Source organism: Protopterus annectens, chromosome 11.part0 (genome assembly GCF_019279795.1).
Source record: "Protopterus annectens isolate FY-2018-M chromosome 11.part0, PAN1.0, whole genome shotgun sequence".
Classification (NCBI taxonomy): Eukaryota; Metazoa; Chordata; order Ceratodontiformes; family Protopteridae; genus Protopterus; species Protopterus annectens.
This window is the reverse complement of record NC_056745.1, coordinates 1356834357-1356858882: the sequence shown is the minus strand read 5'-3', so window position 1 is coordinate 1356858882 and position 24526 is coordinate 1356834357. Positions and strand designations below refer to the sequence as shown.

General features: G+C 39.5%; 1 protein-coding gene across 1 annotated transcript in view; it reads left to right on the top strand.

Moving 5' to 3' along the window:
• Positions 1-24526, top strand: part of PODXL (podocalyxin like) — a 601941-nt gene that overhangs the window by 280695 nt on the left and 296720 nt on the right. The window contains exon 3 of the mRNA XM_044088661.1: positions 18332-18543. Coding sequence (XP_043944596.1) covers positions 18332-18543 — 212 coding nt within the window. The remainder of the gene's footprint in view (positions 1-18331; positions 18544-24526) is intronic.

Sequence of the window (24526 nt, the reverse complement as noted above, 5' to 3'; positions counted from 1 at the left end):
AAGTCCACTACAGTTTTATTTAACTGGAAAGAGGTAATTCATAAAACCTGCCTTCTTAGCCCTTCTTTTGCCCCACATGATCCTTGTTTCTTGTAATTCTACAATATGCAAGCAAACAGCTTTTGTTTATCAATGCTTCACAATCAGACTCTGCCTCCATTCTTAGCTCTGAGCTGTTCCTGCATTGCTGTCTGTTGTAAAATATATGGTTATAGAAAAATGGGGACTGATGTCACTAAACAGCACAGGTAGACACATTAGAAACATCAAGTGATGCCCATGCACTGGCCCAGCAATCAAGGAGCCTCAGTCCTCACCATTAACACCAGTGAGGGGCGTCCATATAAGGAAAGGATAAAAAATACACACACAGTAAAATACAGTTTCCCTTAAGAGCACACAGAGATCACAGTCAGTCTGGGGCTGGTTTCTCCCTTTCTCTCCAGATCCCCACTAAGACTGCCAATTAGCACAGCTATAGGGTCCAGATTTCAGACTAGTGGGCAAGCTAATACCTCCAGCATCCTCTCTGTCCAACCAGTGCATTGTTTCCCTGCCCAAGTAGCTGACACACACACACACACACACACACACACACACACACACACACACACACACACACACACACACACACACACGCAGTTTGAGATAAGAGTTACATACAACCACACAGACACTCCTGGGGAAGGCTTGCACAGGTTCTCCAGCTGTGCCCCTTTTACCCAGACGATACGGTAGTACCACTTGCCACCACCCACTAATATTTATCGGCTACCAAAAGGCCCTTATAAAGGGTGTCAAATTATACTGTGCGATATTATTATCCAAATGGTAAGTGTGACTGAACAGCAAGGCTATTGGAGTGGCTTTGTACAATATCACTAAATACATGCAATGTACTCTTAGCTTAAATTATCTCTACACAAAACAGCCACAGTTGAAAGGTTTAAAAGTATTTAATAATAAGTAATAAAAACACAAGACAACTTTTCTTACTGCACAGTGCTAGTCAAGAGTTCAGAGATCACAGAGAAATACTTAAAATAATACAGTAGAAAAGTTCTGACATTATTACAGAAAAAAAGACTAATCTAATCTCCCTAGCTCCCAGCTCTATCCAAGGGAAAACACAGTTCAAAAATAAACTTACATATAGAACACACTCACTGCCGGTGAGTTGGATGTTGTCAAAACAAATGCCAAATGCCCTCATTCTTTCTCTCAAATTGATAACACAGTACTACTAATTAATTTATAGATTCATAGGTAGGTACTAGGCTATCGGCCCTGGGGCCTATACAAGCCCAGCCAAAAATGTACCCTGGCTTTTGCCACCCAAGAAAATTATTTTCCTGTGCCACTGTCGAGCAGAGCCACATAGTGATCCCCGGGGTGAATTTCCTATCTCCCATCCAATCATCAAGATTTTTCTTGAAGAGTGCTAATGAGGAGCTTTGTTTGATATAGATAGGTAGTTTATTTCAGAGTATCGGAAGTCTCTGGGACAGGAATATATCCCTCCGGCATGTTCTGTTTATTGTGGTGACAAGGTTTAGGTCCCTAGAGCGTGTAGCTCGGAGGGATTGGGATTTCTTTAAGTGGAGCATGTCCAACAGCTCTGGGTTTGACATAGCTTTGTATGTTAGGCAGAGATCACCTCTGAATAGGTGATATGCGACGGAGTGAAGCTGGAGTTTTTTGAGACTGTCTGCGTAGGGCATCTGTTTGAGGTCGGTAATCCTCTTTGTGAGGTATTTCAGCGGCCTTTCCAGTTGTTGTAGATGTCTTGTGAGGTACAATACTCTATAATGGGTCTAATGAGTGATGAGTAGAGGGGAACAATGACCTCTTTTTTTCTGGATGAGAAACCTTTTGTGATGAGATGTGCCATGTAGAAGGATTTCCTGACTACTGTGGTGATGTGATTATCAAAGGAGAGACTACGATCCACCTGTGTCCCAAGGTCTCTTATCAAACTTTTGGTGTTAAGTATACTACCGGCTATGTTGTAGTTCATGGGTACAGAGTTTTTACCAAAGGGGATGACAATGCACTTTTTGGCATTGAGCTTGATGGCTTTGACACCAGGCATCTGTCTCAGTGAGGCCCTTTTGTAGGATGTCCACATCGTTAGGAGTTTCGATTATGGCTCCTAGTTTACAGTCATCTACGAACTTCATTAGCCAAAGACCTTCTGTGTTAGCCTGTACTTCAGAGAAGTAGATACCAAACAGGAGAGGACCCAGGACTGAACCCTGTTGTACTCCACTTGTCACTGGTCTGAAGTCGGATTTGGAGTCTGCTACTTTCACAGTGCGGGTTCTGTCAGTGAGCCAGTTGACAACCCATCTTGTGACATATGGATTTATACCTAGTTTAGTCAGTTTATCTATAATTCCAGTGTGGGGGATGGTGTTGAATCCCTTGGCAAGATCTAGATAGGCTGTGTGAACCACCTTACCCTTGTCTACAGCTTTGGTGACTGCTTCAAAGAAGTCTATCAGGTTTAGGAGACATGATCTGCCTTTTACAAACCCGAACTGGGTAGGGTCCAGAGTTTGGAAATTACTAATGTCTTTGTTTATAAGTTCCATGATGATATGTTCCATGGCCTTGCAGACCAGACTCATCAGGCTAATGGTGCGGTAGTTCCTGGGGTCCGTGGTGGCTCCCTCCTTGTGAAGTGAGATAACCATTGCTGTGTGCCATTCAGCAGGCACAAAGCCTGAGGTAAGGCTATGATTGAACATGGTACTTAGGTGGGCTGCCAGTTCGTTCTGTAGTTCATATAGAACACAGCCTGGGATGTTTTCTGGTCCCATGGATGCTGTGTTCTTGGCTTTGGAGAGTGTGGTTTTTACCTATGCAGCTGTGATTACAGGAACTTTGCATTCTTCTGGTATAGAGATGGGCTTTTTAGGGGGTGATAGGGGGTAAAGTTAGCACTGAACCTATCTGCCAGGATGTTGGCAAAATCAGTTGGGTCTGTATATTTAGTGCCATTGTGCTGTAACTCAGAGCAGATCTGAGTATTTCCATTGAGATTCTTGACATAGCTATAGAATGCTTTGTGGTTGTCTTTAGAATCAGTGATGATTTTGTTTTCGTAACTAGCTTTGGAGGATTTTATCAGGGATCGCAGCTTCTTACTGAGGCTGACCAGGGAGCTCCTCCACTTGTGGGATTTTACTCTCTTTTGCAACAGTTTCTTCCTTCTGTTGTACAGTTTGTTTATGGCAGGGGACCACCAGATTGGCTTCCTTTTTTTGGAGGATAGTGTCTTGGTTCTGTTAGGGATAGTACGATCCATGCACTCATGTAAGTGCTTATAAAGTGCAATTGTGTAGGATTCAGTAGTCATAACTGTATTGTCCATCTGCATGGGTGTCATGAAGTTCACCACTTCTGTCTTAAGAAGCATGAAGTTGGCTTTGGAGAAATTTTTTACCATGGTTGCCTTAATGGGGGGGGTGGGTGCAGGATGTAGATATCTATGGTAATTAGCTTATGGTCGGATCGGATCAATGAGGCATTGACTTCAGGTGTGGAACACCAGTCACTCATGTTGGTAATGACTAGATGTAGGATATTGTTGCCCCCTGGTGGGGGTGTGGATAAGTTGATCCAGGGCATTGGAGTTTATGAATTCCAGAAAGCGTTGAGTGAAGGAGTTGGTACATGAGTAGTTTTCCCAGTTAATGGTGGGGTAGTTGAAATCACTCGTTATTAGGGTGTTTGGTTGAACCCTAATATTTTCCAGTACATCAAGAAAAGAGGAGTGGGAATCCTGGGGCATGGTGGGTGATCTGTAGCAAGCTACAATTTGGATTGCAGTTCTGCCCAGAGTTAGTTGAACTTGGATAACCTCGGCTGCTTTATGTTGAGCAACTAGCCTGGGATGTGGATATCCTTAATAAATATGGACATACCTCCACCTTTGGTGTCCCGGTCCAGGTTACATGGCCGAAAAGTGTGGTATGAGTTATAGCCTGGTAGTGCAGGGGTGCTCTCTGGAGCCTTGAACCAGGTCTCAGTCACTGCACAGATATCAATGTTCTCCATTTTAAGGAGTGCCTCGAGTGAGTGCATTTTTGAGATTTAGACTTCTAGCATTGAGTAGCATCACCCTCAGTTTTTGCTTGCCTGTTCCTGTTACGGTGGTGAATTTGTCATTTGAACCTTGCCTAAAAAAGGCACTATAGAGGCGGCAAGATTTCATATTACATCATTTCTTTCTCGTTCCCAGGCTGACAGAAACTTAGAAGTTAATAGCCCTTTTGATCTTGCAACTGGTCAGGAAGCCAGAGCAATAAAAGAAATTATACATGTAAATTCTAGCCATTAACTCTGGCCTCAAAACCATAGGCAGAATGCCTCCCTCTAGACATCTCGGCTCCGAGTTTTAGATCAAGAATTTCACAATGCTTGACTTATCAGCTTTCTTAGAACAGTGTGCACTGTTGTTACATTTTTTTCAGTTCAACATCCAATACAGTCTTTTCACATTTAAGAGAACAAGCTTGTGGCGTATATTAATATTTACAAATGACAGAAATATCTACAAAATTCTGTCTAGCTAGGTTGTCAGCCTTCACCTATCTTCACACATCCTTTAGCCGATGCTGTTAACACAAATCTGACTGAGCAAACAGCTTTGCAAATGCACCTACTTATAAACAAAAAGTGTCATTTTGAACCTCTGCCATTATTATTTGGATTGTCCCTGACTCTAGACTGAATGATTTGAAAGTTGCATTTTTCTTTGCCTTTGAAGAAATACAACATTAGGCAGGCACCATTTTCTCTTATTGAATTTGTTACTGTTTATGTTTCTGTTAGAATGTGACTGCAAATAAAAAAAGACTTGTAATAATGTAAGAACATTGCATTATTGCATTATAATCCAATATGTTTTTATTTGATATAACAGACAGTGCATTGTACAAATATCATGTAATTTTAAGTGACATATTATGCACTGAATGAAAGGTCTAGAACCCATGGGATGACACGAGAATCCAGAAGGTCAATGATAGGGGAGAAGCACCACTACTATGGAAATGAAGTTCATTGCATATTGTACTAGCTAATCTGATGGACAGGGGCATCAGTTGCTGACTTGTCTAAACATGGGCAAAACTCTCTTGGCTAGGCTTATAAGAGCTTCAGGGCCCATAGCCTAGTAACCTCCTATGTGCTCCTATGATCTTGAGCAGCCCTAACTTGAGATATTTAATTTGCTGTTGGTTTTCAAATTACAGACAGTATTCTGTGACTGTGTTTAGAATATTAGAGAGATTGAGGTAAATAAAGCAAATGAAAGTCTCTTCTACCACATTATTTGTACCTTGCTTTGCAAAAATCCAGCCCAGCTTAAGAAAGCACCTAAGACAAACATGAGTCAGTCTCACCCTATTTATCTATGTAAAAGTAGATGTTCATCAGCAGCAGCCTTAGCTATATGGATTATGTGTTACATTGTATATAATAGCTGGCCAATTTCTAAAGCTTAAGAGCACCTTTCACGCACCCAAACTGTTATCAGCTGTAGCAGAGCTGAAGAAAAAAAAAGATTTGGGTGCCAAGCCTTTCAAAACTTTCCTGCCACAGAAGAGCCCTCACTCTTCTTCTGGCCTTTCAAGGATTAACAGTGTTTTTTTATTGATTAACAGATATATTTCCTTAAGGTAGAAAACTTCCACATTTTATTTTATTACTGTTTTTTCTGACAAATAGCTTATTTTATCTTAAGAGAAGGTGTTTTTTAAACAATAAACATTTTTTATTAAATTATCATCTGTAACATAGGCAGTCATACATTTATATAATGAAACAAACCATATTGTCATAATTTTAGTTGCAAACATATACATCGCAAACTATATTGACATAATTTTATTTGCAAACATTATTCATCACTTATAATCTATCCAGTCATTGTCAATCATACATTGCATAGTTCATTCAAATCCTGCCTTCTTTTAAACCTCATAATTCCTCTGCATGTATTGTTCCCACAATTCTGGGGGGGAGGTTGCATGTAATTTGCTCCTACCCTTTTCTAAAGATCCAAATTCCAGTTGTTTTATCTGTGTTACTGTATTCACTACTTCTAGTAAAGTTGGTTTAGACTTTGATTTCCATTTCCCAATAATTGCTTTTTTGGAAGCCACCATAATTAGACTCACTAAGGCCTTACTGTGTTTAAGCAATTCCGCCATCCCTTTCCACTTTGAATTATAGGTTTCTGCTTTAGCTCTGACATACCCCTTCAAATCAGGTAATCCTAAACTGCCTTGTTCAGTTGGAAGAATCAGCTTATCCCACTTGACTCTTGCCATCTTCCCCTTCCAGATAAAATCCTTCCACTCTTTATAAACTGCTACCCCAAACTTCTCTACTGGTTGATAAAAATATGCCTGACCTTTGTGTAAAACTAAATGGACTAAAAATATTTTTACTGTTTGCATCTTGCTATACATATCCATATAACAGAACTTCCGATTTCTCATTTTTTGTATTATCTTTTGTTTAGTCTCTTCCCACATATCCTTAGCTACCACACCAGAATCCTTTTTAATCCATACTACTAAGTACTTCATTTTATCATGTCCCAATAACTGTGGGTATTGCTGAAAACCAATTTGTATACAGGTACATAATTTACAGCTATTGCATTTGTTTTAGCTTCATTAATTTTGTATCCTGAAAAGATTTGAAACTGCTTCAAAATATTCCACAACACTGAAATGTCCTTTTCTGGTTTTATCAGGTATAACATAATATTATCTGCAAATAGGCCCAGCTTTTCTTGACTACCATACCAATTAAATACTGAATTTCTGAGTGTATTATTTTGTCTGCCAATAGTTCTAAATATACAGCATATAACAAAGGGGAACAATGACACCCCTTCTGGAAAAGAGGACTCCCACGTCTGGTTCCTCTGCTCAAACAGAATAGATCCCTCATATATCCTCCTAATTAACTTTATAATTTTTATCAGGGAATGCAAATGCTTCCATTGCCCTGCTCATAAACTCCCAGCTTACTCTGTCAAATGCTTTCTCTGCATCAAGACCCATCAGCAACAATGGTATGTTCTTACATTTAGCTTCCCTCTGGATCATCAATGTTCTGTTAACGTTGTCAAATGTTTGCCTCCTCTCCACAAAACCACTCTGATCCATAGTTATCAATTTTGGCATCTCAACCGCTATTCTTTTATCCATTATAGGCATGAACACTTTATAATCATGGTTTAAGATTGAAATGGGCCCGTATGAAGCTGCATGTGGTAGGTCTTTGCCTTCTTTATGTATTACAGCCACCACCTCTTTCTTCCAGGATGTTGGTGCTTCTCATCCTCTTAAAATACTGTTAAACAAAACTTTCCAGATCTTTATTAGTTATTTCCCTCCTAGCTTGTAAATTTCCACAGGAATACCATCTATTCTGGGAACTTTCCCGTGGATTGGTTATACATCACCATTTTTATCTCATCTCCTCCTATCCTGTTAGTAATTGAGACTCATCTACCTCTAACCATGGCATATTTAATTCTTCCATTAATATTTCCATTTGTACCTTTTGTTGGTTTCCATATTTCTCTGCTTTATACAGACTTTCATAAAATATCCAGAATACTTCTAGTACCTGTACAGGATCTCTTGTTATCTTCCTTCTTATAGGCTCCCTAAGCTTGATGACAACCCTTTCTACATTCTGTTGCTCAAGTCTTTGCTCTAAAATTTGTTGTGATCTTTGCTCCAAAGCAGTCTTGCAAATTATCAAGTTAATTGTTTATTTCCTGCTTAACATTCTGCAATTGCTCCTGTTTTTGTTCTGTGAGATTTCCCCTGTTCTGTAATACTTGACATTTGTCAGTCCCTGTAAGTAATTCTCATTACTTCTTAACCATATCTCTCTTTCATTTCCCCCCTTTTTTAAAATCCACTTTAATTTTATCCCACTCCCTAGCTATATTTTCATTTTTTTATTTCATTACCCTGCATTTTTATTTTAGTTATAATTGGCATGTGATCTGAAGTAGTTAATGAACATGTATCAAAACTTTCAGTTAAATGCACATTTTCCTGTGAAATGTAAGTTCTGTGTAGCCTAGCCTAGTTTTTGTAGCTTGGGGAATAATATGTAAATTCACTCCAAACTCCTATTACTGAGTTCACACCTTCCATGCCAAATATTTTCATACATTTCTTAAAACAATCTACCCTGCTTTGTTATATTTTCCCATCTCTCCTCGACACATTTTCACTGCTGCAAATCAAATTCCAGTCCCCACCTATTAGTAATATTCCCTGCTGAAACTGATTATTTCTCCCATAATTTTCTTAGCTCCATTATAGCAGTTTTAGGTGTAATATAAATACATGCCAGTGTAATCCTCCTCCTATGCCATTAGCCCCTTAGTACTACATATCTACCACTATTATCTTCATTTATCGTCTTATATCACTATTGGAGCTCCTCTTGCAATGAATATAAGTACTCCTGTTTTTCTTTGTCCCAGGTATTCCACTGAGTAATCATCCTGAAAAAATGTCTTTATCAATTTCACATGTTCATTTAATTTCAAATGTGTCTTGTGTAGCATAGCTAATTGCACTCTACATTTTTAACATAGCTCACTACTCTTTCTTTTTTGCATAGTGAACTGTTTCAATGACCTCTGATTTTTACAATTTTATCACCTCATCTGAATATCTGTTTAAAGCTTTTTCCAGTCTTTTTATTTGAATTGATATATGCCATCAGTGTTTCATTTATTTTAATCAGCTCTGAGTACATTTGATTTGTTTTTTCTCTAGTCTACTGGAAGTCTTATCTTGCACCAGAGCTGGAACCTGCAGTGCTTTTTGCTGAACAGCTGCAGAATTCTTCCTATTCATTGTTTTTCAGCACCTTTTGTGATTGATTTTCTTTCAGGTTCTCTGAATTTCTTTTTGCTGGCATCCAGGCAGTGCACTTACTAGCCAGTTATTGAAACTTACCCAGAAATATGAGTTTACTGGCTCTTTCTTCTGAGGTTCTGTTTTCAAACTGGGAGAGCTGCGATTAAGCTGTTACTCAGTGTAGAGCCATCTTGGAAGTCCAGCCTAAGAGAAAGTGTTTTGTGGACTGTCAAGTGACCTTTAGTCACTTTTTTACTGTGAAGTGCATCTTTTTAGTTTTATGGGGGAAAAAGTTGTTAAAACTCAGATTTTCTTTGGTTTTTCCCAACTAAAACTTGTGTTCATTTACTTTAGAGGGTGAGGGCAAATGTTTAAAGTGTTTTAAACTGTTTTTTTTTATAGGAAAAGTCTACTTAATGCTTACCCTTTTCACCAACTACTGCTGTCTGTCAGTTTTACCTGGGTTTTAGGCATAATTATTGGCTTCTCTGTGGAACAACTTAATGGGTCCTTGATTCTTCCTTCTTCCAACCATGAAAAGAAGAACATTTCTAAACAGACTTTGCCCCTTCAGCAGGCTATAAATTTGCCTCACCCACAGATGGGTGGCTCTGTAGTAGTCAGTTCTGGTTTCTCAGACCATGCATCTTTTTCCTTGGCTCCCTCTGGTGTAGTTCCTATAGCCACCATGGACTGGATGGGTAGATTTTTCCCTGTGTACCTTAGAGTGCTTTTGGCAGGCAAGAAAGAATCACTCTTGCTGGTCTTAGAGGAGGGGATAGGGAATGCTGCTGTAATTAGCCAGACTGGAATCCTTGTTCCTAGGGATATTTTGCCTGTGAAAAGTCAGTCTGCTTGTGTAGAATCTATATTTTCCTGTGTCTGTTACATTGGACAGGAGTGATATATTACCCTTGGCTCAGTGTTTAGTTCAGGCTCTTGACTTTTTCAGTTCTGATGTTACTGGTAAGAGACAAAGTGATTCCTCATTCTCTGAGGATTTTCAGGACATGAACAGGAAAATGATTGTGAAGGGACAACTTCTTTTTTTCTGTCCTTGTGTTTCTGATTCTGACTCTGAGGAGGGTGGTACTTCTGACAGTCCCTTAGAAAGAGTTTTTTTTCTGAAACCATGTCCAGAATGAGTCAGTTGTTTCAGTGGAAATGTAATGATCTTCCACTGTCTTTAAGAAATATTATGATTTATTGCAAATGGAATTTCCTAAACCTACTCCAGTTCCTCCTGTTCTTCCAGCACTGGAAAATGTTTTTGGTTACATTCTATAACTTACCTGATAGCCAGCCTGCTGCCACTAAGAAAGCAGGTAGATTGTATATTCCTCAGTCTTTCACATTTTTATTTTCTAACCCCAGATCTGAAGCAGAAGAGATTTCCTTGGTAAATCCTGCTGCTGCATCTGTAAATGTTAATCCCTCTTCACATAAGGATGGCTTTTGAAAGATTGAGGAGAAAAAGTTTATTCTTCAGCAGCATTTATTTTAAAAATTCTTAATTGTCAAGCTCGCATATTTAAGTCTGTTCTTGATTATTTTGAGTTGAACATTATAGTTTCCTTTCCCTCTTTTGAGGAAAAAATCATCTTAGTGTTATCTACTGCTTCTATGTCTCGAGTGACAAAACACTTCAAGTGGGCTTATGATTCAGCTGAGAAGCTTTCCTTGGTTGTGTACACAAAACCTACCTGAGGGTGTTAAAGTTGAAATTTTGAATTCTTCCTTAGATAGAGAGGTTGTGTTTGTACCATCTGCTGCCAAGGTCTTGAAACATTGTGTTGAGAGAGGTAGAGAAGCTAATTCAAGGGGTTTCTCAGATTTTTCAGCCATCCTTCTCCAAATTTGTTAAGGGTTTTACAGCTACCTCTGCATAATTTTATAAAAAGCAAAATAAGCAAGCATAGAAAGCTGCTAGCAGACTTTTAAAAACAGTGACGGGGGGCTTCAAAAATAAAGGAGGATCCCATCAGAAACAAGCGTAGTCCAATAAGTCTGAATGACTATCTACAGAATCCCACCCCCATAGCTATCAACCGATCAGAGACAAATCTCAACAGAATCAGGGACAACTTCTCAAATAATCAGGGACTATCAGGGACATTTTCTAAATATTTGGAGTATTAACCTGAAACATTTGCAGAATAAGAGAATGTGGATTAATATAGATTTTCTGATGTGAAACATCTATGACTCTGCATTGCTATCATTATTTATTAAGGACAATTCACACCCTTTTCTTCAGCACTCACCAGTTTTCAGGGGGATTAAGAGGGACAGACCTAAAATCGGAGTCTATATCAGGGACATCCCTGAAGATCAGGGACAGTTGAGAGGTCTGCCCACCCCTTTCTCACACTGGCAGTTCTTTAAGTCTTCCCCAAAATCTGTCTCAGACAAATGGGTTCTGAGATTTATTCATCAAAGATGCAGATGGCGGTAGGAATCTCTCTCTCCCAAGATTTTCAAGGAATTCCTCCTCATCTACCATATCATTTGTCTTTTTTTCCCTCCTGTTATTCAGAATCTCCTAACTCAGGGGGTGATAGAAAGTGTCTCACTTTCTTCAAAGAGGAACGTTTTTTTTTTTTATTCAGAAAGGTTTCAGTAGCAAAGAAAGATGCATCACTGAGACCAGTTTTAGATCTTTTCTAAACCAGTCTGTGGAAGTTCCAAAGTTCAAAAGGTTATCCCTTTATGACCTGTTTATTTCATATCCCACCTTTTAGTTTTTTAGTGACCCCAGATTTAAAGGATGTCTATCATAACATTTCTGTAGCAGCTGATTTCAAATGTTTCTGAAAGTTTTCTGTGTCTGAAAAACATCTAATCTTTGACCAAGTGCTAACCCACTTTGTGTCACCACTGTATATTAGACTGGCAAGTGGTGCTGCAGTTTACAGTATCAACACTGTTCCACCTCAAAGGCTCCAGGATGATACCAACACCCACTGTGCTGGCTACTAAGTCACTGGCTAAGGCAGACTGTAATTTTGTCCAGTCAGACAGAGAAGTCCTTAACCTACCTTATGCAGAGAGTGTAGAAATTTAGGCCTTGCCTACATGTAAAGTGTTTATGCTATAGACAAATCACTAACTACTGCTAGTCTTTTTCATGCAGAAAAGGTGGGGGAGATATCAATGATAGATCACTGGTTAAGCGCTTTCATCCATAAATCAATGGACTTCATCAGAACATAAACTTAATGCATTTAGATCCTTATATAGTAGTTTTTTGGCGCCAACAATTTCATTTAAAGGTACACCTACTCAAAACATAAATGTACAGCAATACATATACCAACTTCCCTCATTCATAAACACTAAGTGTTATTACAAAGTGTCATAATATTGCTTAAAAATCTAAAACCACATTATATTATAACAACTTTAATTTAAAATTAATACATAAAATGCCTGTAGCTTGTGCTGTCTCATTGAATACTTATTCGTAATCCTTCAAAAAGCATTTAAAAACCTTAATTATGAATTTAATTGTACAAAGCCATTTGTGAAAAATGTATTTCCTAAATCTTCAATTGTAGTATAGGCTTAATAGTTATATAATCATTTATGCCTGGCTCATTAGCTGCATAAGCTAATAACTGCCATTTCATCTCTTTCTGCCCTAATAGTGCTTTGTAATTACCTCCATGTAACCCCATTGTAAGTTGTTCCACTATGGCAAATTTAAATGTGTGTAAGTCTCCATACCTATCTATATGCCTGTATAAGGCATTACTTTTGTCTTTCCGCCTAATAGAGTCAAGATGGTCATAAATTCTTTTTTTAAAACATCTCTCTGTTTTTCCTTTGTAAAAGCTGTAACATAACATGCACTTAGCCAAATATATAATATTCTTGGAGTTGCAGTTGTCGTGTTAAAAATTAATTTTAGTGTTGGTGATATTGTCTAAGGTGACACCCTCGACCTCCCAAATTGACCCACACTGACTGCAACTCCCACGTCTCTTGCATTTTTTCTAATGGAACTTCTGGATTGCACTCGTACAGACTGTCTGGAAGTAATCTTTATAGATCAACAACAAATGAATTGAAAATATCAGTATTAGGAAATAACGTATTGCTAGTGCTAGTATTCTGAAGTGCGCATCTGAACATTTGAAGACATTTATGAAGCAAAATGGATACATAATGAAATATCAACTGTGGATTTGTTGAGCCTGCATCCATCAAGCAGGTAACATTGATTACATTTGCAGAAGAAACACAAATAACAATACACATAGGCAGCACATCGATGTAAGCAACAAAATTATATAATAGCACATTTTAAAAAGAAAGAGTTAATTTTGAATGGGAATTATCCCCAGCACTCCTTTACATCTGGCCTTTGACCCAACAAAAGTCAACTCACTTTGAGAAGAGGGAAGACTACCATTTTGGATTGCCATAAGACTGTGCCAATTCAGAATTATATATTTAGAGAGTGTGAATGTCCTTAAATAATGTCTTTAACAAAGTTAATTGCCTAACAGCTTACAAATCCATATCAAATATGAGCTGTCTTACAGTGCAACAAAACTGTTTTGCACCTTTCAGCAGCATCCTCTTTTGCCTTCAGCTGATCTTGACAGCTTGTGTCTACTATAATGCAAATGGCTAATTAAAGATATGATAACTCAGTATGAACCCAAGCAAAATAGTGTTGTGCAGTTCACATCTCTAGCTCGCCCATCTGTGGGTAGACTAAATTAAATTAAGAAGTAATAGAACAAGAAGTGCAAGGGAGGAATGAGGTTTAAATGAAGGCACAACTTAAATGAACTATGTAATGTTTGACTGAAAACAACTGGGTAGATTATAAGTGATCTATAATGTTTGCAAGTGGGTGTGTGCTAGTATGGTTTGTGATGTAAAAATGCTTGCAACTAGGATTTGTTGGTGTGGTTTGTTTTAATTTATATAAACGTATGATTGCTTATGTCATAAGTGATGGTTTAAAAAAGATATGTCTTATTTAAAAAAAGGAGCAGGAATTTAATAATTTATGCAACGTTGCTTAAGTTATATGATATATAGCAGTATATGTGAAGCATAGTATTTGTTAATTTTTAACTAATACAGTTTACTTTTATATAAATGTAAATGTGCCTATGTCACAAGTAATAATTCAATAAAGGTGTTAAAAAAATAAAGCATGTAAATCTATGCAGCTCAGTAAGGTGTCCCTGCAACACAAGATACATAATTGTCTTTTTGCTTACTAGAGTACCAAGCACACAACCGCTAATACTGTCCTACAAAACTCTGCTGTAGAGTAGGTTACTGAAACCAAATGTTCATAAGCCTGCAATCAAAATACAATTCCCACAGACAAAAGAGATGTCATTGAGAAGTCTCACCAAAGGTCAGAAGGTCTTGCCCAGAGACTGCAGAACATGCAAGTGGTAATTAGGTCACATTGCTTTAAGGTTTAGTCCTCTAGTTGATAAAGGATGTGGTTCGTAGGAAAGATATGTATACCAGTTAAGAAGTGTGTAAAACCAGAAGGTACAGATCTGTCAACAGACAATGTAATTTTGAAAAACACCTGATAAACTTATCAGTACCATGGAAGCGATGGTCACTGGTAAAGCTATTTGCATGGCAGATGGATGATCATACTTTTAAATAAAAGATGATGTATTGCATGAGCAAGTTTGGAGGAAAGGTGAATGTCAGTTTCATAATGTAAGGGATGGCAGGCCAAAGGGACAAATGAGCAAAATCCGTGTCCACCTCTGTGTGACCATGATGCTGGTGATGCAGCATCCTGTATAAAAGGCACCTCTGAAGGGCCTGATCCGGTCACTGTTCCAACATCACTGAGGCCACAGTTACACTACCTTGAATGCTTGAGTAACTCCATCCTCCCTTCCCAGGTTCTTAATTATTGGGTTGAACAATTTTTTTTTTAATAGAAGGCTCACAAGTGCTATAGAAATGTTTAGTGGATATCATCATTGACAGGAAGATCTGGTATGTGCCATATTTATCATTTTGAAAAAAAACAGTTTATATTACTGCTTTAACAGTACATGGGGCTCAGGGATGTTGGTTTAGAGATAATATAATATTTGCCGACCCAGCTTATGTAATGGTCTGCCGCTAATGTCCATGCTTGTTCCGTTCTCCTCTTCTAAGTTTAAAAGTAAAAGGAGAGGAGGAATGTTATGTGAGCACGCTAAAGCACATTTGCATATGTAAATGTGCATACTGGCTAGACAAACCTGCATGTATCACAGCTCTGACACTTTGGCTTTATACAGTTAAATGTATGTACCGTTAAATATTGTGTTGGATGAATACACATACATGTATAATATGAGTCCTGACAGCAAGCTTAAATAACGACTGTACATCTCTGTGTCCTGTGGCACAAGATCTGCCTTCACGTCTGTGGCAGTAAACATGGTGCCATTCTGCCCATTATAAGATAGATGGCCTTTTTCTAGCCTAACCATACAATATGCTGCCTTTTCCCCTTCCTGCTTGTCATATCATCTGGCTTTCTTCTCACTGACTTGTAGCCTTGGAAACTTGCTGAGACTGAACACTGCAGTACAAAGCAAACACAAACTAAGTTACTAAAACATTAACAAGCAAGGTCCAAAACTTGCTGAAAGACAACATAATGCACGTAATAAGAACTTATTTCTTCACATCTTCTGTTTTTTTTTTTACTGATCCCAGTGATGAAAATATCTGAACAGCTTCTCTCAGATCTTTTCATCTCAGGGATCAGTAAGTCTTAGTGTAATTCCTTTTAATGGTAAGAAAGATGCACAGATTACAAGCAGTCAAGAAGCTTACTTCATTATTTCTGAAGTTACCACCGAGTCTAATGAAGTGCACCTCAAAAAATAATTTTTAATACCAGGAAAAGCAGTACCCCATACAAAACAATATTTCATTTTCTAATTTATAAACAACTTTAGATAGCCCTGATGTACTGAACAGATAAACATTAGTACAGTTTACACATTCCCCTTAATATTCTCAGTCTGAACGTACAGTTTTGGAGCAAGAGGGATATTTGATTTTGAGAAACTGTATCCTCTCTTTCCCAAAACCATATGATCTTTTGAGAATAACAGGTGGTACGGCAGGTACATTTTTCAGTCTAGGTGTAGGGAGCTTGCCCCTCTGTAACCAAAGTTGTGCATGCTGAAATCTATGCTAGAATTCAAGGTGGCCTGAAATGGCTGTTTAACTATTTCACTTAGTTGTGATTTGAAAACTTATGCATGATATGTGCACTTTTGTTATCCTGAGCATCCTACAGGGAACCCAACCTCCATGATGCACTCCTGCTAGGCATGTCAACACTTCTTGTAAAATCTGACTCGCAGTCTTCTAGCTTTATTCCGGTAGGTACAAGATTGAATAAAGGTATGTAGAGGCCTGATACCAGCTATGCAGAAGGATACTGTATGATATGGAGAGGGTTTAGACAAGTCTTGGCCCTACAGTTGGGGACAACATTAACCATCATCTATGTCAAGCTGGAATTGTCTCGTTGAAGTTTTTGCTTAGGTAAATGAGCTCCATCTTGTGTCAGTAGCACTTCACTGCATCCTCTACGTTTTCCATATGCTCACTGCTGCCTCTGACCTCCATCATAAGATGATTGTAACAAGTCATTTGATAGCTTTTTCTCTCTTTCCTACAAAAGGAAAAGATTGGAAAACTACTACCAAGCACTCAGTCCCCTCTCAGACAATCTCCTCGAATCACTGATCTGTTTCAAGGCCTTGTCACCAGTATCACACAGAGACATGTTACAGATACACTCTTCATCTGGAACTGCTTAGTACTTGATGAAATGACTGTTTTTGGCAGTAAAACATGGAACTTTTTGTCTTATGTGAAGGGCAGATTAGCTTACTTCTTCAAAGGTTGTTCACATGAGAGTGCTTGCATAATGTAAATACTTACTGTATGTTCTTCCCACCTCTCTTCCATGAGGTACTTGACCTCACCAGAATTTTTTTTGCATAGTTGTCAGAATGTTAGTGTGATGGCATATTCTTGACAGCTGCCATCATAACATTCTTACAAGTTTCTTGAGACCAGCTCAGAGTGGCAATCCATTTCTGACTGCTATTTCTATCACTTGTTTGTAAGAGGATTCATAGGTTCATAGGAACATATTAAGTTAATAACCACCAGAGCCTTTAAAGCCTAGCTGTGCAATGAAACCCAGCTGTGTCCTTTTACATCATTGGTGTCTATTAGGAGGGGGTATGTTAGTTAGGATTTTCTAGAGTTTATGTTGGGATGGCATGTTAGTTTTGGCATTACTGTCTGCCCCTGTCTATCAGACATGACAACAGGAACCATGGTGACTTTCCAATTTCCCATACATTGGTCAAGGTTACACTTAAATAGGGTTAGGGATGGACTCCGCTTCACATGGATAGGGAGTCTGCTCTAGCGCATGGAGATTCTCTGAGACACAAATTTGTCTTGCCAACATCTTATTCATGTCTTAAGGAAAATTTAAATCCTTGGATCTAGTGGTTCTGATGCTGTTCATTTTGCGGATGTGCAAAAGTGCGTCAGAGCCAGATCAGAGGACAGCTTGTATGCCAGGCATAGAGCATCTCTCAGTAACCTGTTGAAGACAGAGTCCTCCACCTTTAACCTCCACCACACCCCCACCAATCTCCTTCTTAAAAAAAGATAAAAACTTAGTTGTAGGTTGGGGTTAAGAGTAGATAAGCTGCCACTGTTATGCACATAAGCTGTTTCCACTTATTTTAATTTTTCCCTGGCCATAATCATCACCAATGTGCCCACTCTCAGATGGACACAAAGCTTGATTGCCAAGTGGTATAAAAAAGAAAAAAGAAAAGATAATTAAACCATTTTACTGAACTTATTTTGGCTTTGGCAGTTATGCTAAATATTACAGCCAATGTGTAACAATCATTTCCTGTTCTGGGCAGTGATTTATCAAGGTCTGGTGTTCACCATAATCACCCTCTTAGTTTGTTAGACTTTCATGTTCTCCAGCCAACATTCAAATTAATTTTATCATGTAAGGGAATATTACTATTTATTTGTAAAAGCACTATAGACGCTGTCCGGTTCGATTCTCAGCTAGAGCGTCTTCTGCGTGGAGACATGCGCGAATGGGCGTACCTTCGTTGAAGATTGTGCATCAGGGCTGGTAACTCTGCAAGTAAAAATCAACTACCAATCATTAGTGGACCGGAGTTCCGCTGTGGCGACCCCTAGCCAGGAAAAGCCGAAAGAAACAACAACAACAACTATCAAAACAAGTGAGAAACTGAGGAAAACCTAAAAAAGTGTGTTCTAATGTAACATTGTATGTGTTTTTACTACATTAAATTTAATTCCTAGCCATGTTTGATTTTTTTTTTTTTGAATGACAGATTCAACAGCAAGTACCACACCATCCAGAAACGAAACCAGAACATCAGTTTCAGCTGCAAACTATTTACTTCCATCATCTTCAACTGTAACTTCATCATCAGGAGTAACAACAATAACCAACTCCCTGCTACCAACCTCCGTTCTCTCTCAGCAGTCTTCTACATCAACACCTGGTAAAAGTGATTCTGACACAAGGGAAATCTCACCAAAGGTAAGCCACCAACAGTTAAGCCAAATACTTTAGATAAAAACATACAGTGACAGCTGTCAAACATAGCTTAGCAAGTCTAACCTGTCCATCTCCAAGTCTTTGGGTAAATGCTTCAACCTGTATAAGCAGCTACAAATTCCCTCATGTCCTACACAAGAACTTCAGCAGCAGGATTCTGTTTTGTATAAAATATGAGTTTATGTTTGTCAGTGTTAAATATATGGATGTAAAGAAATGATGTGAAGAAGTGTATAAGCTGTAGTCAAACAGTGAAGTACAAAATATTTAAAAAGTTAGGTTATGAAATATTGTCGGCATAGCTATAAATCTAAATAGACACAAAACTGTAAAAGTAGCACACCTTGCTGAAAGCATAATTATTGAAAGTGAGTATAACATTTCCATATGAAAATATAAAAAAAAACATTCTAGCGTTCAGATCAGAGGAGTTATAGAATTGTTTAATGAAGTTGTTACAGTCTACAGTTTTGAAATTACCAATGATATGAAGTTAAACTTGCCAAAGGAATGGAGATTTATAACACTGGCATTTGCGTAGGCCCAGCGTTCTATCTTCTGGCCCTGCTTCATACATTGTCATTGTATAGCTGCATCCAAAAGGGTGTCTCTGATTTCACTAATTGCAGGCATTTTTTTGTGTTATAAAAGGGCATTGCTGCCTACATCTGAAAAGTGGTATCTACTATGTTAACAAGGCACTTTGCAAAAATGGCATTGTGTGCTGTAGGTCAGTGCAGTTAAATGTAATAATGTTATGAGCATATGATTACCATTCTTCATATGTTTGCTTGCTTGCTTGCTTATTTAATTATTTTATGTTATTGTGTGTTGGTTGTGTATAGTGGGCATCTGCCCTTTTTCAGTGGAAACCCTAGGGAGAAGACCGTCATGTGTGCATATGTAACAGATTACTTACTACACAATTTAGGTGAACTATTAACCAGGCAGTTAGCCTAGTACTAACCTATGAACCTATAAGAAATACATGGAATATGCTTATACCCAAACAAAATGACAATATTTGTACATTTTTCGTGATTAGACAAATGAAGAGTCCTATAACACTAAAGGATAGTATAATATAACACCACGGTTACAGTGCTAATTATTCAAGCGAGGCACACATAGAAACTATACAACTTCCATGAGAACATCAAGCTCATAACTTTGCAGTTCACAGAGACATTACTAGAGTTTATGACATGGGGCCATATACATGCACAAGTTAATCAAAAACTAATAAGCCTGACAGTTCTTACTCCATTCTGGCACAAATTTTCACCGTAACCTCAAAGGCTTATCTTATGAAATATGAAGCTTTAATAGATGTGAACATTATAAACAATTCATCCTTCTACACTGCACTGTGCATCCTTTGCTCAGAATTGGTAAATTCAGTAAGAATGAGCACTACAATGGCTGCAGCTGTATTTATTTCACAGTTTAAGGCGGACTGTGCAGCAGTTTTGCTGCTGAATCAATTACTGGTAAGTGTTCCTGAATTGCACTTTTTTCACATTGTGCACTGGATGAAGGCTGCACTGTGAGGCTTGTACATGATTGTGCACCCCGCATGATTGAGTGAGAAGAACACTGCACAAGCATGAGCAGGTAGGGGACCCCAGTGTGCACATTGATAAAGTAAACCTCTTTTGTGCCTCCAACAGTTGCTGAAGAGCAGCACTGGAATGGCATGTGGGTTCTGTGGTCTGTACAGAAGCATATCATCATGCTATTCATACCCAGACACCATCCTGACATGCTATGCATTTATAAGTAACTAAATGGAGGCATCTTGTGCTGCCTCTATTCCTACTGATGCACATAACATGACAACAGAAATATGTGAGGATGTGACTGTGCAATCGTATTCCTCGAGATGAGGCACTTTGCTGTGGCCATGGTTTCTGAGGGTACTAAGTGTGACAGAACTCCCAAATGGTGCTCTAAGGAATCTAAAATACCTCTATACATAATGTACAGAGATGACCAGAGGTATCTGCTAGGACCTCTTAGGTTCATAGGTAGGTACTAGGCTATCGGCCCAAGGGCCTAAGTTAGCCTAGCCAACAAGGTTTCATGGCTTACGTCACCCAAGAAAATTATTTTCCTGTGTCCCTCTCGAGCAGAGCCACAGAAGTGATCCCCGGGGTGTATTTCCTATTTCCCATCCACTCATCAAGATTTTTCTTGAAGAGTGCTAATGAACTTCACTTGACATAGATGGGTAGCTTGTTCCAGAGTATGGGAAGTCTCTAGAGGAATCTATCCCTCCAGCATGTCCTGTTTATTGTGGTGACAAGGTTTAGGTCCCTAGAGCATGTAGCTTGGAGGGACTGGGATTTCTTTAGGTGTAGCATGTCCAACAGCTCTGGGTTTGACATAGCTTTATATGTTAGGCAGAGATCACCACGGAGTAGGTGATATGCTACAGAGTAAAGCTGGAGTTGTTTGAGACTGTCAGTGTAGGGCATCTGTTAGAGGCCAGTAATCATCTTTGTGAGGCCAGTAATCATCTTTGTGAGGTACTTCTGTGGGCTTTCCAGCTGCTGCAGATGTCTTGTGAGGTACATTCCAAAAGGGGCATTGTACTTTATAATGGGTCTAATAAGTGTCGCATAGAGGGGAACAATATCCTCTTTTTTCCTGGACGAGAACCCTTTTGTGATGAGGTGTAACACATAAAAGGATTTTCTGACTACTGCGGCGATGTGATTATCAAAGGAGACTACTGTCCACCAGGGTCTCAAGGTCTCTTATCACACATTCGGCATTAAGTAGACTGCCGACTATGTAGTAGTTCATGGGTACACAGTTATTACCAAAGGGGATGACAATGTACTTTTTGGCACTGAGCTTGAGGCCATGGCTCTGACACCAGGCATCTGTATCAGTGAGGCCCTTCTGTAGGATTTCCACATCATTTGGGGACTCGATTATGGCTTCTAGTTTGCAGTCATCTGCACACTTCATTAGCCAAAAGCCTTCTGTGTTAGCCTGTACTTCAGAAAAGTAGATACCAAACAGGAAAGGTCCCAGGACTGAACCCCGTGGTACTCCACTTGTCATTGGTTTGAAGTCAGATTTGGAGTCTGCAACTTTTACAGTGTGAGTTATGTCAGTGAGGCAGTTGGCAACCCATTTTATGATGTAGGGATTTATACCTAGTTTAGTGAGTTTAGCTATAATTCCAGAATGGGGGATGATGTTGAAAGCCTTGGCAAGGTCAAGATAGGCTCTGTGAACCACCTTACCCTTATCTACGGCTTTGGTGACTGCCTGAAAGAAGTCAATCAGGTTCAGGAGGCATGATCTGTCTTTCACAAATCCAAACTGGGTGGGGTCCAGAGTTTGGAGGGTACCAATGTCTTTGTTTATGGGTTCCATGATGATACGTCCCATGGCCTTACAGACCAGGCTCATCAGGCTAATAGGGCAGTAGTTCCTGGGATCAGTGGTGGCTCCCGCTCTGTGGAGTGGGATAACTGTTGCTGTGTGCCATTCAGTGGGCACAAAGCCTGACGTGAGGCTATGATTGAACATGGTGCTTAAGTGGGGAGCCAGTTCGTTCTAAAGTTCATGTAAAATGCAGATGTTGTCCGGTTCCATGGATGCTGCATTTTTGGCTTTATAGAGTGCAGCTTTTACCTGCATAATTGTGATTACAGGGACTCTGCACTCTTCCTGTATAGATATGGGCCCTTTAGGGGGTGGGGGGGCAATGTTAGCACTGAACCTATCTGCCAAGATGTTGGCAATATCAGTTGGTTCTGTAATTTTTGTGCCATTGTGCTGTAACTCAGAGCAGATCTGGATGCTACAATTGAGATTCTTGACATAGCTATAGAATGCTTTGTGGTTGCCCCTAGAATCAGTCGTGATTTTGTTTTCATAGCTAGCTTTGGAGGATCTTATAAGAGATCTCAGCTTCTTACTGAGGCTGACCAGGGAGCTCCTCCAGTCATGGGATTTTACTCTCTTTTGCAACAGTTTCTTCCTTCTGTTTTAGAGTTTATGGCAGGGGACCACCAGACTGGCTTCCTTTTTTTGGAGGGTAGCGTCTTGGTTCTGTTTGGGATAGCATGATCCATGCACTCGTGTAAGTGCTTATAGAGTGCATTTGTGTAGGATTCAGCAGTCGTAACTGTATTGTCCATCTGCATGGGTGTCATGAAGTTCACCACTTCTGTCTTAAGAAGCATGAAGTTGGCTTTGGAGAAATTTTTACTATGGTTTTCTTAATGGGGGGGTGGGGGCGGGATGTGGATATCTAGGGTGATTAACTTATGGTCGGAGCTGACCAACGAGGAGTTGACTTCAGTTGTGGAACTGTTGGTAATGACTAGGTCTAGAATATTGTTGCCCCTGGTGGGGGTGTGGATAAGTTGTTCCAAGGCATTGGAATCTATAAATTCCAGAAAGCATTGAGCGAAAGAATTGGTACATGAGTAGTTTTCCAAGTTAATGGTGGGGTAGTTGAAATTGCCCATTAATAGGATGTTTGGTTGAACCCTAATATTTTCCAGTATATCAAGAAAAGAGGAGTGGGAATCCTGGGGCATGGTGGGGAATCTGTAGCAAGCTACAATTTGGATTGCAGTTTTGCCCAGAGTTAGTTGCACTTGGATAACCTCAGATGCATTAGGCTGAGCAACTAGCCTGGAGGTGTGGATATCCTTAATGAATATGGACACACCTCTGCCTTTGGTGTTGTGGTCCAAGTTAGATGGCTGAAAAGTGTAGTATGAGTTATAGCCTGGTAATGCAGGGGTGCTCTCTGGAGCATTGAACCAGGTCTCAGTCACTGCACAGATACTGATGTTCTCCATTTTAAGGAGTGCCTCAAGGGAGCGCATTTTGAGATTTAGACTTCTAGCACTGAGTAGCATTACCCTCAGTTTTTGCTTGCCTGTTCCTGCTACGGTGGTGAATTTGTCATTTGAACCTTGCCTAAAAAAGGAACTATAGGGGCAGCAAGAGCCTTAGCAAGTATCCAGAATCCCAGAGGTGACAGGTGCAGGCTATCTCTGACAAAGCATCGTGGTCTGTCAACCATGTCATCCCAGGCAGACAGATACTGGATCCCCTTAGAATGACACCAGAAGCTTAGCCAATTGTTGAAGTAAGCCCATTTTGTCCTTGTACTGTGGTATAATTCTGAGTGATGGCAGGATGCTACTCAGGGATAGGGTCATACCTTCCTGGGCTACAAGATCGGAGAGCTCTTCCATGCCTCTTTTCATGTAGTCCAGGGAAGTACATCTTAGGTCATTCACACCAACATAGACAATGACAGAGTCATATTTGTACTTGTTGTGAAGTGACCTGAGTGCGTGGGTTATGTGGCGGATCCTGGCATCTGACAAGCAGCTGACAGTAACCTTCTCCTTGTTTAGCCTGGTGAGTGGGATATCAGTGTGCCTAACTATAGAGTCACCTAGTGTGTTGGGTACGTTGTTATGCCTTATGGGCTGTGGTTGAGTGGCACACTGAGTCTGTGGGCTATGTGTCATTTGGGTTGTGTTGGGGGGTGGAGGTTGCTTGCGTTTCTGCTTTGGAGGTCTCTGTTGCTTGATTAGATTATTATTGAGAGCCTCCATGAATGTTTTTGTGTTTTTATGTTTGGATTTTGTTGATGTAGGTTTAGTGGGACTATGTGATGAGTGTGGTGTGGTGCAAGTGTTTACTTTCTTCTCTTGACTGTCAAGTTCAGTCTTGGTTGGAGAGAGCTTTACCTCCAGTTTGGCTAGATAAGTGCATCTCTCACAGGTTGTAGTGTTGGATGGTAGGAGGAGAGGGTTGTCTGTGTACTTGAGGCAATTGCTAAATTGCCCCAAGATGCCCAGATTCATCAGATAGACAGGAGAGAACAATGGGAGCTGACCTTTGGACATGCCTGAATAAAAAATTATTTTCCTCTAGACAAGTGAGGAAAGTGAGTACAAAAACTGTTTTCCTCTAG